Below are 20884 nucleotides of genomic sequence, written 5' to 3' on the forward strand. Positions count from 1 at the left end.
GTTTCTTTCTGCTCATTCTACTTTGGAGGTTCAGTAAATAAAACTTTTCAAATTTTTGGAGATTGCATTTTAACCTGTCGTAGAGTGTTATTTAACTTATTAAGGACAAATTCTACTGCATGACTGGTTCTTGCATAAGCACTCCAAAATACATTTTTCTTATCATAATCCCCACGTAAAGAGTTTTCAAAACCGAATTTCTCTCTCCAAGTTACCTCCATTCTAGGAGCCAGATCCTGTTTCTATGCCAGTGTGTAATGAAATGTTATCGTAACAAAAATATTGCCTTCACTCTCTGTTCTGTGTATAAAGGGTATTGAAACAAATAGTGTGTGCATCAACTGACAACTAAGAGAAGACTAAAGGCACCTTTAAAGCAATGCAAACTTTGAAAAGGAAGTTCCTTCCTCTTTATTCTCTCTGTGCCTTACTATGTCCCCTGCTGAGAAACTTCAGCAGTTTATTTTATTTTTTTTAATGAGTATTCAATTGCACTTCTTAGGATATTCCTTTTTATTTGTGTTATTTCTCTTGTTTTGAGATTGTGATAGAATTGCATCATTTTCCCTCCCTGTTTACAGCTCAGTTGATTCTAGTCTACAATTCTCTTGTAAAACCTGTTTCTCTTTACTTTCTGTCTGGCTGTCTTGGTAGTTAAAGTGCCACCTTCCTAGCTCCAGTCTAGTATTCTCATCTAAAATCTGATGTCTCTGTCAGTCTGTTAAAGCTGCCAGCAGCAAACCCACAGAAAAGACATTTTCTGTTCTAAGTCCCATTTTCTTGGATAGTAAATGACTCAAGCGTTGAATGATTAAATCGTTTTATTGAGTTTGGAGCATATTCCATGCCAATTTAAACTGAGGACTTTATTTTCTCTAGGAAGTCCATCCCATCACTTCGTCTTCCTATCAGCATGGGAGCAGAAGGAAGAATATTGGAGACTATTTCACACAGAGTGAACAGAGCTACATATTTCTAAAGCTAGTATTTATGTTAGATCCTCTGCTTCATGGGAATTTACCCTACACATTATGAAATCAAAGGAAAGTGGGGACCCTGGCCCAGTTTGGTCTGTTATCATACCATGGCTACTGTGGTGTGCATATGCAGTGAGTGTTTTTCTCACACGAGACAGGGCTGCAGGGCTGGAAGCCTTGGAGAAGGGGTCAGTGAGGGGGAACTGAAAAAAGAGGCTGTGGATTTGAAGAAGAGGATGGAGGGTGTGCGGGAGGGTTGGGAGAGGGAAAGCGATGTGAGAAACGTTGTGACTGTGTTATAATCTCAAAAAATGAAAAATAAAAAGAATTCTGCGTCTGGAACTTCATTGAACAATTTGAATGAATAGGTGAGTCATTAGAACTGATTTGTGATTTTGAGGATACAAATTATCTTTGTTTTTCATGCCACATCAGTTTTCTCATGCTTATCTGACCATTTGGGTTTTGATCAGTGGTTCAGAAAAAATTTCCTTTTATTCTTTCACTTCAAGTTGGCGCTCTTCTTTCAGTGGATAGGTTCGAAATGCTCAGGAAAGACTAAGCTGTAACAAAGTTGTGGTGATGTTTTTCCCTGTTGGACTGGAGTTCTAGACCCCAAGATCTATTTGCAGTCTGCCCTTCCAAAAGATACAAGACTCACCTGTAGGACCTAAAGTCAACACCAAACTGATCAGTAAACTGTCTTTCTCCTGGCTAGCTTTTATCATGCTAGGAGGGCCTGCACAGATGTCAAGGGTAGAAAAGGGCAACACCAATCTGTCAAGAAAGTAGAGCTTCCTGGTGCGATAGTAGCTCAAGTTTACAAGTAACTAATCCATTTCTGGTTAGATTTGAGTCTTTCTCCACAGGAGTGGATGTTGCATCATACCCCATCCAGTGCTGTGTAAAACCACTGAGGCCCTTTTCTGTGCAGGCCCTCCTAGCATGATAAAAGCTAGCCAGGAGAAAGACAGTTTACTGATCAGTTTGGTGTTGACTTTAGGTCCTACAGATAATTCTGGTAATTTCTGGTAAAGGAGACTGCAGATAGATCTTGGGGTTCAGAACTCCAGTCCAACAGGCAAAAACATCACCACAATTTTGTTACAGCTTAGTCTTTCCTGAGCATTTCAAACCTATCCACTGAAAGAAGAGCGCCAACTTGAAGTGAAAGAATAAAAGGAAAATTTTTCTGAACCACTGATCAAAACCCAAATGGTCAGATAAGCATGAGAAAATTGATGTGGCATGAAAAACAAAGATAATTTGTATCCTCAAAATCACAAATCAGTTCTAATGACTCACCTATTCATTCAAATTGTTCAGATGAAGTTCCAGACGCAGAATTCTTTTTATTTTTCATTTTTTGAGATTATAACATAATCACACCATTTCTCACATCGCTTCCCCCCCCAACCCTCCCGCACACCCTCCATCCCCTCACTGACCCCTTCTCCAAGGCTTCCAGCCCTGCAGCCCTGTCTCGTGTGAGAAAAACACTCACTGCATATGCACACCACAGTAGCCATGGTATGATAACAGACCAAACTGGGCCAGGGTTCCCACTTTCCTTGATTTCATAATGTGTAGGGTAAATTCCCTTGAAGCAGAGGATCTATCATAAAATACTAGCTTTAGAAATATGTAGCTCTGTTCACTCTGTGTGAAATAGCCTCCAATATTCTTCCTTCCGCTCCCATGCTAATAGGAAGACGAAGTGATGGGATGGACTTCCTAGAGAAAATAAAGTCCACAGTGTGATTTGGCATGGAATATGCTCTAAACTCAATAAAAAGATTTAATTCAATGTTTGAGTCAAGCAATACTAGCCCAGCAATCGGGGCGGATAAGTGACTTTTCTGTGGGTTTGGAGCTATAAACTGAACAAACTGACAGAGACATCAGATTTTAGATGAGAATACTAGACTGGAGCTTGGAAGGTGGCACTTGAACTACCAAGACAGCCAGATAGAAAGTAAAGAGAAACAGGTTTTACAAGTGAATTGTCTAGACTGGAATCAACTGAGCTGCAAACGGGGAGGGAAAATGATGTAATTTTACCATAATCTCAAAATAGAAGAAGTAAAACAAATCAAAAAGAATTACCTAAGCAGTGAAATTGAGCACCCATAAAAAAAATTGAAAAACTGCTGAAGTTTCTCAGCAGGGGACATAGTAAGGCACAGAAAGAATAAAGAGGAAGGAACTTCCTTTTCAAAGTTTGAATTGCTTTAATGGTGCCTTTAGTCTTCTCTTAGTTTTCAGTTGATGCACACACTAGGTTTCCTGTTTGTTTCAATACCCTTTATACACAGAACAGAGAGTGAAGGCATTATTTTTCTTATGGTTACATTTCTTTACAAACTGGCATAGAAATGGGATCTGGCTCCTAGATGGGAGGTAACTTGGAGAGAGAAATTTTGTTTTTAAAACACTTTACATGGGAATTATAACAAGAAAAATGGATTTTGGAGAGGTTTTGCAGTTGTGCAGTGGAATTTGTACTTAATAAGTTATACAACACTTTACGGCAGGTTAAAATTCAACCTCCAAATTTTGAAAATAGCTTTATTTACTGCCAAAGTACAATGAACAGAAAGAAATATGGGGAGAACCATTTTGCTTCTCATTACTGTGGTCCTTGTAGCTTATTATGTTTATACCCCTCTTCCAGGTGATATTGAAGAGCCTTGGAAACTGATACTCGAAATAACAACAGAAAACGTATACACGGATTTGGTAAGTTTGGTAAGAACAAAGAGTAAGTTCTGAACTTTATCGGCCTTATGAATACTGAATAATTTAATAGAAAGAAAATAGAGGTTGAGAAGTTTCTTAGCATGCTCAGTCTCCAGGTTTAATCCCTGTGTAGAGAGCAACAGGGAAGAAGCTAGCAGAGGAGAGAGAGCAAGGATGGAGAGTGTGTTGCATAGTACTGTCAGGTGAAGCTGCTTACAATATCAACTTCAGGGAAGGAAGAACGGAATAGTCTTCTCTTTAATTACAGAAGTCTGGGTAGTACTCTTGGACTTAGGCATAGACTTACAGCTTGTTGATACAGTTCATGAGACTGAGTGATTAAAATAAACACAGTAAAAAGCAACACATATGATTCCCAATTGGAGCAAGGAGTATTGCTGTAGGAGAATGTGGTTACCTGGCTTGCTGCTTACCGTTGTCACTGCTAGTTCTTTCTGAGAGAATTTAGTATGTAGAAGTAAAATCATGCACGTCTTCTTTAGCCCTCTCTGTAGTGAATTAATTTTGTGGAGCAAAATATGTGTAAGTAAGTCAATGACACTTAGCCTGAGTAACAAACATCTGACGTGCTGTCTTAGTTAGGATTCTATTGCTGTGAGAAGACACAATGGCCATAAAAACTCTTATAAAGCAAATCATTTAATTGGCGCCTTTAACTAGTCATTCATTCTTTCTGAACTATTTCTACAATCCTCTTTTCTTTTGCTTTATTTTCTTTTTCCACAATATGTAATATTTTGAGTTTTAGTTTGATTTTATCAGGGAAGTTATTTTGGCATTTCTTCTTATTCCTTTTTTAATTCTAGCATGAAGACTGGTAACAGTGTGTTTATTCTTTTCTTCCATTTGGTTAGCAATAATCTTACAACATCTCTTTGTCTAGTCCTTGAGTTCCTATGATTCTGTCTTTTGATAGTCTATGATATTTTAAGAATTCATTTCTGAAGTAGTGTACCATATACTCTTATATACTTGCACTGTTCATTTATAGTGAATGCTATTTTGTTAGTGTACCATATAGTCTTATCATATTTGTGATTACAGTTCCTTGTTTATTTCCTTTTTGAATACTTGCACTATTTATTTATCGTAAATGTTATTTTATTTGAATGTTATGTGTACCTTTCTTGTATCGTTAACTTGGCTGTTCATTGACAGTTTTCAACTATTTGTTGGGGAATGCAGTTAAATCATTTTATTCGATTTTCATATTAAAGAAATCTTAGCCGGGCGGTGGTGGCGCACGCCTTTAATCCCAGCACTCGGGAGGCAGAGGCAGGCTGATCTCTGTGAGTTCGAGGCCAGCCTGGTCTACAAAGTGAGTTCCAGGACAGGCTCCAAAGCTACAGAGAAACCCTGTCTCGAAAAACCAAAAAAAAAAAAAAAAAGAAAAAAATCTTAATGCTATAATGACTATGTATACAGATATATACAATATTTAACTGACAAAACTACATATAGTTTCTTCTTGGAAATTCCTAAACAATAATGCAAAGGGAGGTACACCATGTCTGAGCATTTTGTTTGATAGTCTATAGCTTCTATGGGGTGTCACTACTGTGGAGTAATTTCATATATATACATATATATGTATAAACACTCATCATGTATGAAGTCTTCTTAGTAAGTGTTCTACTGCTGTGAGGAGGCGCCATAACCACAGCAACTCATTAAAGAAAGTATTTAACTGGTGCTTGCTTACAGTTTCAGAGGCTTAGTCTATTGTCATGATGGGAAGCACGGTGGCATGAAGGCAGTAGTGTTGCTGGAAAGTAGCTGAGAGTAGTGCTGTATTCAGATCTTCGGGCGGCAGGAAGAAGCTTTCTGTTTTGTACGGTTCCAATTACTGCTTAAGCTTTTCTTCAATTCCTTTTCACAAGTTAGAAACAGCTGGGTATGATCTTCCCTGAGGTCAGCGCTCCTTTATTCCCTTTAGTATCAAGATTTATTTAAGCTTTTTATCTCCTGGGGATAAACTAGACACCTTCACACTTCCTGGTCATCTTTTTTTCCTCGAACTGTACATTTTCTTTGTTTCCTTACTCAACTTGCTCTTTTCATTATAGATTAGTTACCACTAAAAGCCGTATAACACAGTCAATACTCAGCTGTCTTTAAAACAGTTCTGCCAAGACCACAGTCTAAAATTCTTCAATTCTGTGAGGTTTTTTTTTGTTTGTTTGTTTGTCCTGTTGAAGGTGTCCTTTGCTTACAGAAACTTTTTAATTTAGTGAGGTTCTTGTATGCATTGTATTTCAATACTATTCACCAAAGACTTATTCTCTGAACTTAAGCCATTTTTGAGTTTCTGTGCTAATTTTTCCCCTGTACACAAGATATTTTGTGGAATAATAAGCAGCTATAGTTACATGAATATACATCTGAGAGTTATTTTAAGTTCAATTGAGCAACATGTCTGTTTTTAGTGACAGTCTCATTTTTATTAGTATGATTTGTAGTATAGTTTGAGATTAAATATAGAAATTTCTACAGCATCAGCACCATTATTATTATTATTAGTGTTAATTCTAGTAACAATGGTATTTTTCTTCTTTTTGACTTTTCTGAACATGTTCAAAATTGCCTTAGCTATCTGGTAGGTGGATTTTGTCTTTCTGTATGGATTTTAAGTCTTCTCTTTCTGTTTTTGTGTATAATGTCACTGTATTTTTAAATGTTTATAATCATGAATATTTCTCACCTCAGTTTCTCTTCTTCCAGCTCCACCCTTTGATTACGGTTGCATTGACACTGTGGATTCTTTAGTTAGGATGCTATCTTTACAACATTAATTCTACTGATTCTTTGCTGATGGATAATGTTTCCATCTTCTAGTGTTTATCTTCATTTTTGTTCTAGTATTTAATTTTTTAATCATAGAGGTTTCCCCCCTTGGTAAGATTTATTGCAAGGTTTAATTTTTGAGGCTATTCAGAATGGTATTATTTCTATTTCTTTCTCAAAATATTTGACATTGGGATATAGTAATGTTACTGGTCCTTGTAAGATAATTTTGTATGATTGTGTAATTTTTTTTTCTTTAAAGTCTATTTGATTCATTAGATATCTTGACTTAAGTCTGTCGAGCCATTCTAAATTTCTGCTGTGAGTACATCTGTAGTTACTTTTCTTTTTCTCTTTGAATTGTAATGTCTTTCTGGTTTAATGTTCCCTTGATCAGAATGCAGTGTTAAAGACTTATTTATCTCTCTTTCTTAATTTTTGTTTGAAGTCTGCTTTGTCTGTCAGATAGTAGAATACTGATAATTATTGTATTCTAAGTATTCCACTTATTAGAATATTTGACTGACTAGTTTAACTGTTAAAAAACTATGACTTAAAGAGAGAAAAGGAGAAATTCATCCAAGGAATATTCGGTATTTCTTTTATTATATGTGTGCTGTTTGTATATTAATACATTAGTTTTTGTCAGCGATCATTTTCTTAAGGGAAGCAGTGATCTGATGGTTACAGCAATAGCATGATTTGGAATTTGTATATATGAGGAATTCTGGGCTCCTAAAAGAAAAGCCAAGGACTTCTTTGTGTCTGCTTGGGGTGACTTTTGGTGACTTGGGTTCAAACGGATGTATGGGGGGCATTCGACTTATTATATACAGCAGTCTCCCAGGAACACACCAGAAGAAGTCACAGCTCTCCTGAATCAGTACTTTCAATGGTTTGTTTGTGAGGTGCACCTCAGGTTTATCCACCTAGAATCTTGAGATAGCCCACAGATCTTGTTATTGTGACATTCTGGGACGCCCAGTGAGGATATCTGGCATTGTCACTTACAGAAGAAATCTCCTGCCAGGAAATGATTCTTACTGAACCCAAACAAATCCCAATAATCGATTTGTGCTTTAACAACAAAATTAAGCCTCTAATAAAGAGGTCTAATGGAACAAAATATGTCTGGAATTAGTAAAAATAACTAAATAGTGTCCCCAGTGTTTGCCACATTTTAGCACTTTTTAAAAGTTATTACATAATGAAGATACTGTTTGGTGTGTTGTTCAAGTAAAATGTTCATCAGTGTGAATGTATGAACTTTTAGAATGATACTTGAAATTCCAGTTACAGTTTTAATATGTAGGGACTATTTGCTATCTATTCTCTCCCCTCCCTTCCCTTTCCTTCCCTTTCATGGCCTTGTATTTCCCTCCTTCCCCTCACTTCCTTTCCTCTTCTTTCCCTTTCCTTTTCTTTCCCTCTTTCCTCCCTCTATTTTGTCCTTTGCATCTTTACTTTTCTTTTCTTCCTAAATTCTGTCCCTTTCTTTCCTCTCTCTTTTCTCCCTATGATTTTTCCCCTCTCTTCCTCCTTCTTTCTCTCCTTCCTTTCATTGCTGCTTTGAAAATTTAGTTATTAAATAGCCTTTTCTTAACTGGGCCTAAATAAAATGTAGGCATTTAAGAATTAACTCTAAAACCTGGAACTGAAAATATAAAATTTGCTTTAGTACAAAGCTAGTATTTAATGATTCAAGGCTCTCAAAATGGTCTTAGTGTCCAATCATATACAGATAATGTGGATAAGCTTCATTATTTAAAATCAATTTTAAATCTTTCATATATGTATCTGGGACCATTAACAAGTATGTTTTGGTAGATTACAGTATAAAGAGGACAATTTAATATCACTCTATTCCTGAGCCTTTGATAACAGTATGGTTATGTTGTGTTTTGACATGTTACTATTTTGTTAATTTTTTGCTTGTTTGTTTCATTTAGTGTGTTTTCTTTTCTTTTGAGGGAGAGAGCATAAAGTTGGATGTGTAGGGAGTTGGGAAGATTTTGATTGAAGGAAGGGAAAACATAATCAAAATATAGTGAAACCCTGTCTCAAAAAACCAAAAAAAAAAAAAAAAAGACGCCGGGCGGTGGTGGCACACGCCTATAATCCCAGCACTTGGGAGAGAGAGGCAGGCGGATCTCTGTGAGTTTGAAGCCAGCCTCGTCTAGAAGAGCTAGTTCCAGGACAGGAACCAAAAGCTACGGAGAAACCCTGTCTAGAAAATAAAAAAAAAAAAAAAAAAAACTTTAAAGAAAAATTGCAAAAGTAAAATATTCTAAATAATATGTGAAATTGTATATGTGAAAAATATAAAAAGAACGTATGCCATGCTTTGATGACAAAATTATAAAAAGCATAAAGTGTTTTAGATGGTAATGGCACAGGCAGACATGCATACTAATAGGAATTCACATTAGAAAAGCTATTTAATATTCGACAAAGATTCCAAAACACATACTGGAGAAAAGACAGCATCTTCAATAAATAATGCTGGGACATCTGCATGTGAACATATAGAGAAAACCATTATCTATCAGATATACAACACAGAAATATCAACTCCAAATGGGTCAGCTAACTCCATGTGAAACCTGAAATGTTGAAACTGCCAGAAGAAAGTGCAGGCAGTCCTACATGACATCATCATGTGGGAAAGGACTTTCTGAGTGAGACACCTGTTACCTAGACATTAATATCAACCACTGAAAAATGGCGCTTCAAAAAACTAAAAAGTTCCTGAGCAGCCAGGAAAACTCTCAGCTGCATGAAGAGGAAGCCCTTAGAAGAAAAGACTTTTGCCAGCCATATATTTGATAGAAGGTTAATACCTAGAATATAAAAGAACTAAAAGCAAAAATTCAAGGAAACAAATGACAAAATTAAAATTAATTTAAAAGTAGGGGCTGGAGAGATGGCTCAGCACTTACGAGCGCTGGCTACTCTTCCAGAGGATCCAGGTTCAATTCCCAGCATCCACATGGCAGCTCACAACTATCTGTAACCCAGTTCCAGGGTCCCTGGCACCTTCATACAAACATAAGTGCTAATGAACAAAACACTAATGTATATAAATTTAAAAAGTGAAAAGAAGTACAGTTCGTAAAGTACACAAATTAACTATGAGGGTGCTTGGCATCAACGGATAAGTCCACAACACTACCCTATAGCTTAGCCTCAGGGAACATCATCTACAATTTAGCAGACGCTAAAGGGACTCAGCAGTCTGAATACACACACACACACACACACACATACACACACACAAATACACACACACTCATACACATGCAATTTTAATCATTTTTCTCCTTTTCATTTAGGCTTCTATTGCTGAAATTCTGGGAATCAGTCATTTCATGAGCACATTACAATTCTTTTTGAGTCTTCAAGAAGTCCCAGCCACTTCTGATGAAAATGTCACTGTAATAGACACGGCTTTCAGCAGTGTTCCTGTTCGCATATACATGCCCAAAAGGAAGTCAGAGACTCTCAGGAGGGGCCTGTTTTATATTCATGGTGGTGGCTGGTGTGTGGGGAGTGCAGGTATGTTCCTTTTTTGAATGTTGTTTTTTGTTTCACAAAATCTGATACACTCCACATTAAAAACTCATATATGTTAGTTATAGTAATATAATAAGATATAATAATGCTTCAATTGTTTGAAACGTGTTCTTTTCTGAAATGGGTATTCATACCTACTAAGAACTGTAGACAATCTCAGGTAAGAAGAGAAAGGGCTTCTTGAATATCTGGTTTTATTATTGTAGAATTGATGGAATGCTGTAGTGAGAACTAAAGTGGAGGTGAACTGAATAGTGGATGAAATATCATCAAATTGAGATGCTGACCATGGTCTTTTATAAAGTATTAATCTGAAGGAAGTGAGAACAAAGATGGTAGCTATAAAAATCACAAAGCTGAAAATACTGTTTTTATTTGATAGTATATATTTTACTTGTTACATTTAGATTATATAATATAATATTTTATTACATGTAATTGTATTTATTTTACTTTATTGAATGTAAATAAATCACATATAACGCATATAGCCAATATACCTTACATATTTTATAATGTACACGTTTTATAATGGCATGAGTTGAGTATAGCATCTTTATAACTTGATTTTAAGATTGAGGGATAAAAGGTGTTCTGGAATTGAGTTGAGACTTGAGGAAGGGAATAATTTCATTTCGCCTTGAGAACATGGGAGGTAATTGCGATTTTCCTTCTTCCTCGGGGATCATCTACCACTGGTCCAAGAGGGTAGAAGGAGCAGAAATGGAGAACAGGGTTCAGACAGCTATGGATACCACAGAGCTAGCCCTCCAGGATATGACTTTTAGGAGACAACTCAACTTTATTACAGAGTATATGAAATACATAGGAGATGGTAATTGGGGAATCCCTAATTTGTGTTAAACAGCATACTCCTATCATAAAGCTGGGTTAGTGGATGCACAGCCCTATGAAAATGGCTAGAGCCTATATAATTACCATGATATAACAGAAGACCCCTCTCATGGGTCATGCTTGAGATAAGTCAGGCATTTGGGTCTAGAGACATTTTCCCGATAAGGCCAGGAAGAGAGCAGGCAGCCTCACTGGGGAGGGAGTCCTTTATGTTGCTGAGCTTGGAGAGAGCTGCCGGGCCATGTGCATGTTCTGAACAGGAGGCCCTCCCAACATCTACCCGTTTTATTTTATAAGGGAGAGGTGTCATTATAAGCCCTGAGGAGCCTGTCGTCTGTATTAGAAGAGTCCAGGGCCTGGTAGTGTATCATGACCTGATTGGTGGTAAGAGATTGGTGGCTGATCTGACACTGTAAGAACTGAATAAAGAAGGAAGCAAGCATCAGAATAAAACGTAGTACAACTGGAGGAGTGATAAAGAGTAGGAGCCAGGGAAACAAGGGGTATAGGACCAACTAAGTTGCTCGATGGGTTGGAATTTGCAGAGCAGGTCTTCGCAGAGTTTGGGGGTGGTCAGCTGACTTAGTTTCAAACACATTTGATTCATCTACACAGAAACAACGTTCTTCCCCTGATATAAAGGAAGTTCCCCCCATTGTCAGCAGTTATTAGATCCAGACCTGGCAATGATTGGGCAATGGGGCATTTATCAGAAGCATCTGCTTATCTGCTCCAGGTGAAGGGACAACAAGCATTGATATCAGCTGGACTGGTGCATATCAGCCTCAGCAAGTCCACAACTCAGTAGCTTATAGTAGGGGCGTACTCATGTAGACTTTCAACACTTAACACTTGCTAAATGCAAAAAGATATGGATATTCAATAGAAGAGCAGTGGTTTAGACTAGGCAGTGTGAAGCTAATAGAGCAAGCCCTTGACTGTGTCTATGTGAAAATGGCTGAGGATTCATTTTCTTTTTTTTTTTTTATTAAATTAATTTATTTAATTATTAAAGATTTCTGCCTCTTCCCCGCCACCACCTCCCATTCCCTCCCCCTCCCCCAATCAAGTCTTCCTTCCTCCTCAGCCCAAAGAGCAAGCAGGTTTCTCTGCCCTGTGGGAGGTCCAAGGACCACCCACCTCCATCCAGGTCTATTAAGGTGGGCATCCAAACTACCTGGGCTCCCACAAAGCCATTACGTGCAATAGGATCAAGAACCCATTGCCATTGTTCTTCAGTTCTCAGTAGTCCTCATTGTCCATTATGTTCAGCGAGACCGGTTTTGTCCCATGCTTTTTCAGACCCCGGCCAGCTGGCCTTGGTGAGTTCCCGATAGAACATCCCCATTGCCTCAGTGTGTGGGTGCACCCATCGCAGTCCTGAGTTCCTTGCTCGTGCTCTCTCTCCTTCTGTTCCTCCTTTGGATCGTGAGACTTCAGTCCAGTGCTCCAATGTTGGTCTCTGTCTCTGTCTTCTTTCATCGCCTGATGAAGGTTAATATTCAGGGGGATGCTTATATGTGCTGCAAACAGAAGCAGTTGTAACCTGTCTGTGAGGAGCAATGTGCACTGCTGTGCTTTTGATGACAGTCTCTCACTCAGTTTTCTCAATTTCAGCTCTTTCTTTGTATGACCTTCTGGCAAGAAAGACAGCTGATAGACTCGATGCTATTGTCGTGTCAACTGAGTAAGACTATGGTTTGCTTCTTCAATGTTTAGTTGTATGGTTTGTGTAGCAAGAAACTAACATTCTTGGTCATTTTTGGTTTTTAGGTGGGTTATTTCTGGAATATTTTAACTGAAATTAAGAGAGTGAGCAAAGAGAAAGTGAACTCAAGTTGGCAAAAATAGACTCGGAGAAAACAAACAAAAAGCCAAACAAAACACAACACTTAAAATCAACCAGGACTGAAAAAAGAAAGTTTAGAAATCATTAGAACACAATAACACCAGTGCATAGCACGTACCAGTGACCTGCATAACTTCCTTCAGCAGACTGAGTACTTAGAGAATCACAGGCAAATAATTTTGAAATTTTGCCTGGACACTTTGTACATGTAATATACTATTAATTCAGTTTAGTTTATCTGTATGTGAACTGAGAAACATATATTTTCTACACAATGTGGTCTTTCTCAGGATGTCATGGCAAACTGCACTTAAGGGGTTAATTTACCATATGCCATGGCAAAATCATTACTGAAAGCAATTTGTCCTCAAGCTACATGTGGATACAGGCAAATCACATACTGAGAGAATAATTGATATAAATTAATTTGATAGGATTGAATTTAATAAGTAATTAATAAAAAATAGTGGTCACATATCCCTTTTATATTAGGTAAAGTTCAAACATTAAATTAGTAAGATTAGTTTGTCACTAATTTCCAATAAAGTATAAAAATAGTAAAAAGAAAGTGCTTGGAATTGAATTAGGAAATGTTTTGCCTGCTGCATTTTTCATTCTTTTATTTCCACCTCAAGTAGAATTCAATTGTTTTACTCAAGGTTTTAGAAATATAATGGTCAAATCAGCCAAGATTTTGGGGTGAAATATATCCACAGGTATATAGCTAGCAAAAAAAATGTTTATTAAAAAAATTGGCCTTATTTTAGAGAGATGACATATAAAGTTAAATTTCATTCATTTTAAACAATTATTTTTCACACAGCTATGGCTTGGCCCCCAAATATCATTTCCCACGTCAGTTTGAAGATGTATACAGTGCCTTACGATGGTTCTTACAGGAAGACATTCTTGAAAGATATGGCGTAGATCCTCGAAGAGTTGGTGTAGCTGGGGACAGTGCTGGTGGGAACTTGGCTGCTGCTGTGACCCAACAGGTTTGTTTGAGATCTTAAAACACCCTATATGTAAATATATTTGATTCAAACCTTTGAAAGATCAGTGAAAACATGCTATTTTTGTAACATGTTAAATTAGTAGAGAAACACTTGGACTGATGTAGAGAAAAGATTTGTCTATATAGTATTTTTAAGTTTGTTTTTGTCAGTATTTTCTTTTTTTAAAAACTATGACAAAATACAATTTCTAGGCTTTTCATTGAATATGATTATTATGGCCAGTTAGGTAACATCCTGTACCTATTATGGGTTGTACTGGTAAAGTTGGTCAATGACACTAGTCACCAAAACTGAGAACATGGTAACTGTAATATCGACAGTTGGAGGATGCCAGAACTAATTTCATATCTCTTGATAATGGAATAATGAAATTTCCCAAAGGAGAAAAGTTAGTAAAGAGAACTATGAACGTAATTCATCAGTTTATCGCTACCTGTTGCTTGTCAGATGATTGATAATTTTCAGATCTGAGTTGTTCATAAACTTTTAGGATAGTCAGCTTCAATGAGGACATATTGTTGCCGTGCACTGCTACAATTAAAGCACCTTCTTTATTTCTGGAGAAAAGAAGCTACAAATTCTGTGGTTTGTTCTAATATCTGTAAAACAAGTGTAGAGTATATTCCACAGTTTGAATTCTACATTGCATATGCCTTATTGCTCTGTTTGGTTTTTTTTTGTTTGTTTGTTTGTTTTTTTGTTTTTTTTTTGAGACAGGGTTTCTCTGTGGTTTTGGAGCCTGTCTGGAACTAGCTCTTGTAGACCAGGCTGGTCTCGAACTCACAGAGATCCGCCTGCCTCTGCCTCCCGAGTGCTGGGATTAAAGGTGTGCGCCACCACCGCCCGGCTGCCTCATTGCTCTGAAAGGCAGCCAGGTACAACATGAGTAACACATCAAGAGGCAAGAAGTTTTGGAACTGTAGCAGTACCCAATTGTGGATTTGTCCCTTTATCCTAAACACTTTAGGCATGTACTTGTTTTCCTTGTTGCATTATAAACCTTTCTTTCATAAATCCCAACTTATGTCATTTTTAAAGATTTCTGACTCAAAGTTATTTAATATCTATACAAAATATTTAATATGCTATAGACTGTCACGGAGTAAAAAGAAAAAGAATATTTCTAGATCTAAAACATCTTCAAGACTAAGACACAGTAAACCCTAACTTCATTGTCTTGTCTTTGGTAACATGTATTATTTTAAAGACATTTTTTCCTGAGAAGAGTGTTGGTACCTACTCAGGGCTTCAACTGTGATGTTAAATACAAGAATCTCACCCCATTCATTCTCCTAGATGGAACATGCATAAACCACCCTCTCTAGTATGATGTGATGATTGACTCTCAGTGTCAGAGCAAAACTATTTTCATAACAGTTTCGACTTGCTTCTGATCATCTTTCCTGGTTTTTGACTGGTTAACATGTTTAATAATACATGACTTGCCAAAGTCATAAAAGTATTTTCTGGAGAAATTTGGCATAGCATTTTCACTAGTTTTTTTTAAATCGAATAGTGTGCATTGTATAAAATATGTCTACATGATGTCAGTAAATACATTAAGGAGTATATACTGATAATACAGAAAACTAGAAAATTCTGGGAGATATTTTTGTTGTATCTGATTATCTGAATTTATCTCATCTCTACATACTATTTCCAGATGAAAATAGACTTATTAAAATATTCATTCCAATGTAATTTTAATTCCTTTTCAGCTCATACAGGATCCAGATGTCAAGACAAAACTCAAGGTTCAGGCCTTAATATATCCTGCCCTTCAGGCTCTTGATATAAATTTACCATCGTATCTAGAAGGTTCATATTTTCCGTTTTTAACACCCTCAATGATGGTCAGGTTTTGGAGTGAATACTTTACTACAGATCGAACCCTGGAGAAAGCCATGCTTCTTAACCAACATGTACCTCTGGAATCCAGCCATCTGTTGCAGTTTGTGAACTGGAGTTCCTTACTCCCTGAGAGATACAAGAAAGGTCACGTCTACAAAAGTCCTACTCCTGGTAGTTCTGAACTGTCTAAAAAGTATCCAGGATTCCTCGATGTGAAGGCATGCCCTCTGTTGGCCAACGACAACACTTTGAGTCACTTACCTCTGACCTACATCATCACTTGTCAGTATGATGTCCTAAGAGATGATGGACTCATGTATGTGACGCGGCTTCAGAATGTTGGAGTTCAGGTGACACATCACAACATTGAGGATGGATTCCATGGAGCATTTACTCTTCATGGTTTTAAAATTGCATACAGGATGCAAAATCAGTACTTGAGTTGGCTTATGAAAAATCTATAGCAAAACCTGCTCAATGAATTGTTGAAGATACATAAATAACAAAAAATAAATAAACTAGGAAAAACCATGATTTTGAGGTTTCATATCCTGTTTAAAACCTCTGTTGTTCCTAAGGAGTTGGTAGCTTCTGTGTTTTGTTACTGTTATTTATTATCAAGAGACATCTTTCTATTTTATCTCTCCTCCTGTATTTACCTACAGAAACACACCTGCCAACCAGGGTTTTATGTAGGTGCTGACCATCCAAATCCATGTACTTGTTCTTGTGAAGCAGGTGCATTACCCACTGAGCCATGTGTCCAGGTCCAGATTCCATAATAATTCCATAGTGCACTTTTACTATGCATTGCCTTCCCATATTTATGATTCTAACATAGACTGGGGTTTCTCTACCTTGGTCAGTTTAGATTGTTTTTTTCAGTAGACAGCAGCCAATAGAGAAATCCATAATTATTAGAATATTGAGGATAAGGAACTCAAATATAAATCTTAAATAGGACATGTTATCATCCACAGCACACAAAGGCTCTGGAAACATCACGAACGAAAGGTACAAAGAACATTACATATGGAGGATAGAAAGCAGTGCTATGGATGCTGTCTTCTGGCCATAACCGTAATGTCTCAATCATCATCTCATAATGCCTGTGGTTATGGAAACAAGGCTTAGAAAAGATCAATCCAGACAAAATCCTAGCAATGAACATTGGCTGTGAGAAAAAAAATAAAAGAAATCTTGTTTTTAACAACTTTAATTAACTTATAGAAAGATATGGCTGGGCGGTGGTGGTGCACGCCTTTAATCCCAGCACTCGGGAGGCAGAGGCAGGCGGATCTCTATGAGTTCGAGGCCAGCCTGGTCTTACAAGAGCTAGTTCCAGGACAGGCTCCAAAACCACAGAGAAACCCTGTCTCGAAAAACCAATAAATAAATAAATAAAAAGAAAGATATGCTAAGTGTAATAAACCAGACACTAAAGACTACTGACTAAATATGTTGCTAAAAAATCAAATTCATAGGAACAGTGAGTAGGATGATGGTTCCCAGGAGCTGGAAGGAGACATTGGGGTAGATGATGTACAGGGATATGTTAATCAAAGAGTATAGACTTTTGGCTAAAAAAAATTAATGAATCTGATGTGGGATGTCCTTCTGTATATGTGGTGCTTTTTTGGTTAATGAATAAAGCTGCTTTGGCCTATTGCAGGTCAGAATATAGCCAGTCTGGAAGGCATAGATAGATAGATAGATAGATAGATAGATAGATAGATAGATAGATAGATAGATAGATAGATAGATGATAGAGTAGGCAGAATCAGGGAGATTTCATGTAGCTGCTGAAGGAGAAAGACACTGCCTGAACCTTCCCCATAGGCCACAGCCTTGTGGTGATGCACAGATCAATAGAAATGGGTTAATTAATTTAAGATGTGTGTGTTAATAAGAAGCCTGATCTAATAGGCCAAACCGTGTTGTAATTAATTTACAACATTGTTGTAAATTAACTAATAATTAAATTAATAGTTTCTGTGTGATTATTCAGATCTGGGTGGCCAGGAAAAAAATGAGTAGTCTCTTTCTACAGTAATCCAATGTGTAGTGCAGTGACTGTGGATTTCTCTCTCTTTTTTTTTTTAATTAAAAATAGATATAGTAGATTTCCTGAATAGTTGTCTCCTTCAGACACTAATGGAAACCGTGGCTATTGATGCATGGGCTGATATTAGCAATCATCACGCAGTATGGACACATGGTAACTAAACTGAGACCTGGAGAATATGCAATTTCTACCTGTAAAGTATGTGTGTCAGTATTACTTTAATCTATCAGTGAAAATATTATCTGTAACCCAGGGAAAAACTCAGTATATGTGTTCATGTATTGCACATCTAAAAACTCAAAGCATTTCTGAAAGAAATTAATGACCCAAATTAATTTAATTAGCAGATCATAACATTATTATGATTTCTATTCAAGTTTAATTGTACGCTCTATGCAGTCCTCAGCTCAGAGAAAATGAGCCATTTTTCCCCAGAAATTGGCATAAAATTGAAAAGAATATGATGTTAATGGAGGATGAGTAGAAAACTGATGTTCCCTAGTGAAATATTTTTTATGCAGCTATTGTACAAAGACGGTTTGTCATTATGCATAAAAGGATACATGTGTGTGGCTATAGACTTGGTGTCATGCATGACAATTGCTTTTGAGAGGGTTATTAGGAAACACAGGAAGGAAAGACTAGTCATTCTACTTGAAGACAAGCTCCAAGTGGACTGTCTTTGGTGCTCAACATTCTCTAGGGAATAGATCCGTGTTGCCAGGAGCAATTGTGTCTCACTTCAATAGAACTCTAAGTTATTTAAATGCCGTTTTCTACAGAATATAATCTCTATGTATCTAAAGAACCTGATTAGTTTAACTATAAGACAAACATAGATGACTATTGGTTCTGTTTACCCTCACTCTATCTCCTCCCACTATTCTACCCAGATCCAACACAACACCACTTTCTTACCCATCCAACTTTCAGGGTTTTATTATTTTTTTCCAATAAAGCTAGTTTGTGCTGCCAAAGTATTCTGGAATGTTTGGCCTTCTACTGGAGCATGGTGATTTATAAATAGCTACATTCTTAGAAAAAGAAATTGACCCTCCCTCTCCCAACTGCTATTAATTAATTAATTGTCAATAGCTCTTTGGCTGGAGGTGGGAATTAATGCTCAACTCCTCTTTCAGTAGAGAGAAGTAGCCTATCAAAGAGTAGCCTCAATGAAATTTGTACATTCCAGGGTAGAAGCATGAGGCATGAGGATTAGAATGATTAAGCAAAAGAATCAGAGATATGAGAAAAATAAGAGACAGAAACAAAACAGCATTGGTAGGGAAATTCAGTGGATACTGAATCCATCTGCCTTTATGTTCAACATCCTTATATACTTCACTCCAAAAGAGGACAGGGAGGCAACAGATTTTATTAGCATCATACAAGGAATAGACTTGAATTCTATGACCTTTGGTCAAGGTAGAGCAGATCCACCCCTATACCCAAAACACTAATTAACCGCACCCTAGGTCAGAATCTCTTGTTTGTAGTCACACCTGTTGTTGTCAACAACTTTGAAAGAGCAAAAGTAAGCTCAGACTCTCTGACCTCCAGTCAAGGTGGAACAGGCTCACATCTGTGGGTCCTCACAATTCCTCCCTTTTATCTTAGTTAATAAAGCCTGTGCTTCTACTACAAGACAAATGACTGTGCCTTGCTTGGGGACCTTTTTCTAATTTCCAGACTTACCTGCCATCATTATACACATTCTGCTATGTCTGTCCTGTCTTAGATTGCCTGGAGGGGGGAGCAGGGGGCAGAAATCTTTCCTATTTCTGACTACCTGCCTCTGTGAAGAAAAGGTTAAAGGAGAAGGCATCTCGGCTCTGTGCACCTTTGAGCCAATTTTCTGTCAAGAGTTAGTCATATGCAAGCAGATAAAGATGTTTTGTGATACATATACTTCTATACCTACAACATCTCCTAATAAAGGAGTGGAGGATGACCAGAGGAGGGACTGCCTTTTTAAATTGGTGTAGAATATCTTTAACAGTTTTCAGCTACAATCGAAATCCAAATTTGTTCTTTTAAGCATATCAAATCTAAGGACTTGCCATGTCAAATTTGTCTCAGACAAGCTCTAATATTTTTCTAATCAATCGCATCTTCATAATGAATTAATACAGTTACAAACATTAACAAGTCAGTGTCATAATTCTACATAGAAATTAGCAAGAAATACACAAATTGTCAAATCATAATTCTCTTAAATATGTTCTAAACAAAAGACAAGAAAAGGTTTTTGTGATGGGTGAGCTATGAGTCTTTTTTCCTCTTCTATAGTCCAACTGCTTTGCTACTTTTAAGTTTCAAAGATAAGTCTGAACTGTCCCAGTCCCTGAGCAGCAGCAGAAACTTTTATGCTATCTTTGAAGAGGGTCTTTAGTCACCCTTTGTGAAGAGTCTTTTTTCCTAGAGGGGAAAATTGAGGTCTCAGTTCTCAGGTTCTTTATTTCAACAGCAGATTGAATGCCATACTGGAAAAAAACAGGTTTTGTGTCTCAAGATACAGTATGGATAAATTGTCAAACATTCAGTCAGCATTCTTGGACCAGCTCCAAAGTAAACAGGACTCAGTAAGGTCTAGGAATTTGTCCAGTAGATTCACCAAGAAACTGAGAATCACACGATGCTTTCTCAGACAGTGGCATGATGGCAGAAGTCAGGAACATAGGTTCAGGATTTTCACTCCAGCTCTTCTGTGGACCATCAGTGGCTACGACATCATCAGGGCTGGCATTTTCTTTGCTGTATATATCAGACTAGACATTCCAGGAGCCATTTTGCTTTAGCCTCTTTCTGTGAAAAATCACAGACACGCCCCTGATACAGGGCAGTGTCCTTTCCATAATCCAGTGCAACGGTCTTTCTACTTTGCTTTAGCGAAGGTCACTTTGGTACTGTCATGCCAAGATCTGTCCATGGCAGATTGTTGATGGGCATCCATATTCAAGAAATTTAGGTAAAAGGGAACTATTTCAGGCATTATGTAGCAACTGAGGGTATAAGTCTCATTTTTTTTTTTATCTTTTGAAGCTGTGTTTTCAAGGAGCCTTGGCACTCCACAATTCCTTTTCCTTAAGAATTATAAGGAATTCCTGTTTTAGGTTTGATATTCCATTGGGATCAAATAGGTGAAATGCTTTAT

At 37.2% G+C, this 20884-nt stretch overlaps 1 protein-coding gene across 1 annotated transcript; it reads left to right on the forward strand.

Annotated features, from left to right (window-relative positions):
• The first annotated feature begins 3581 nt into the window (after positions 1 to 3581).
• LOC130866064 (arylacetamide deacetylase-like) lies at positions 3582 to 16129 on the forward strand. The gene is made up of 5 exons (XM_057757315.1): positions 3582 to 3716; positions 9854 to 10076; positions 12567 to 12636; positions 13622 to 13793; positions 15533 to 16129. Exons 1-5 carry the CDS (start codon positions 3582 to 3584, stop codon positions 16127 to 16129), a joined length of 1197 nt encoding a protein of 398 aa, XP_057613298.1.
• Positions 16130 to 20884: the final 4755 nt, after the last annotated feature.

Source organism: Chionomys nivalis, chromosome 24 (genome assembly GCF_950005125.1).
Source record: "Chionomys nivalis chromosome 24, mChiNiv1.1, whole genome shotgun sequence".
NCBI classification, from domain to species: domain Eukaryota; kingdom Metazoa; phylum Chordata; class Mammalia; order Rodentia; family Cricetidae; genus Chionomys; species Chionomys nivalis.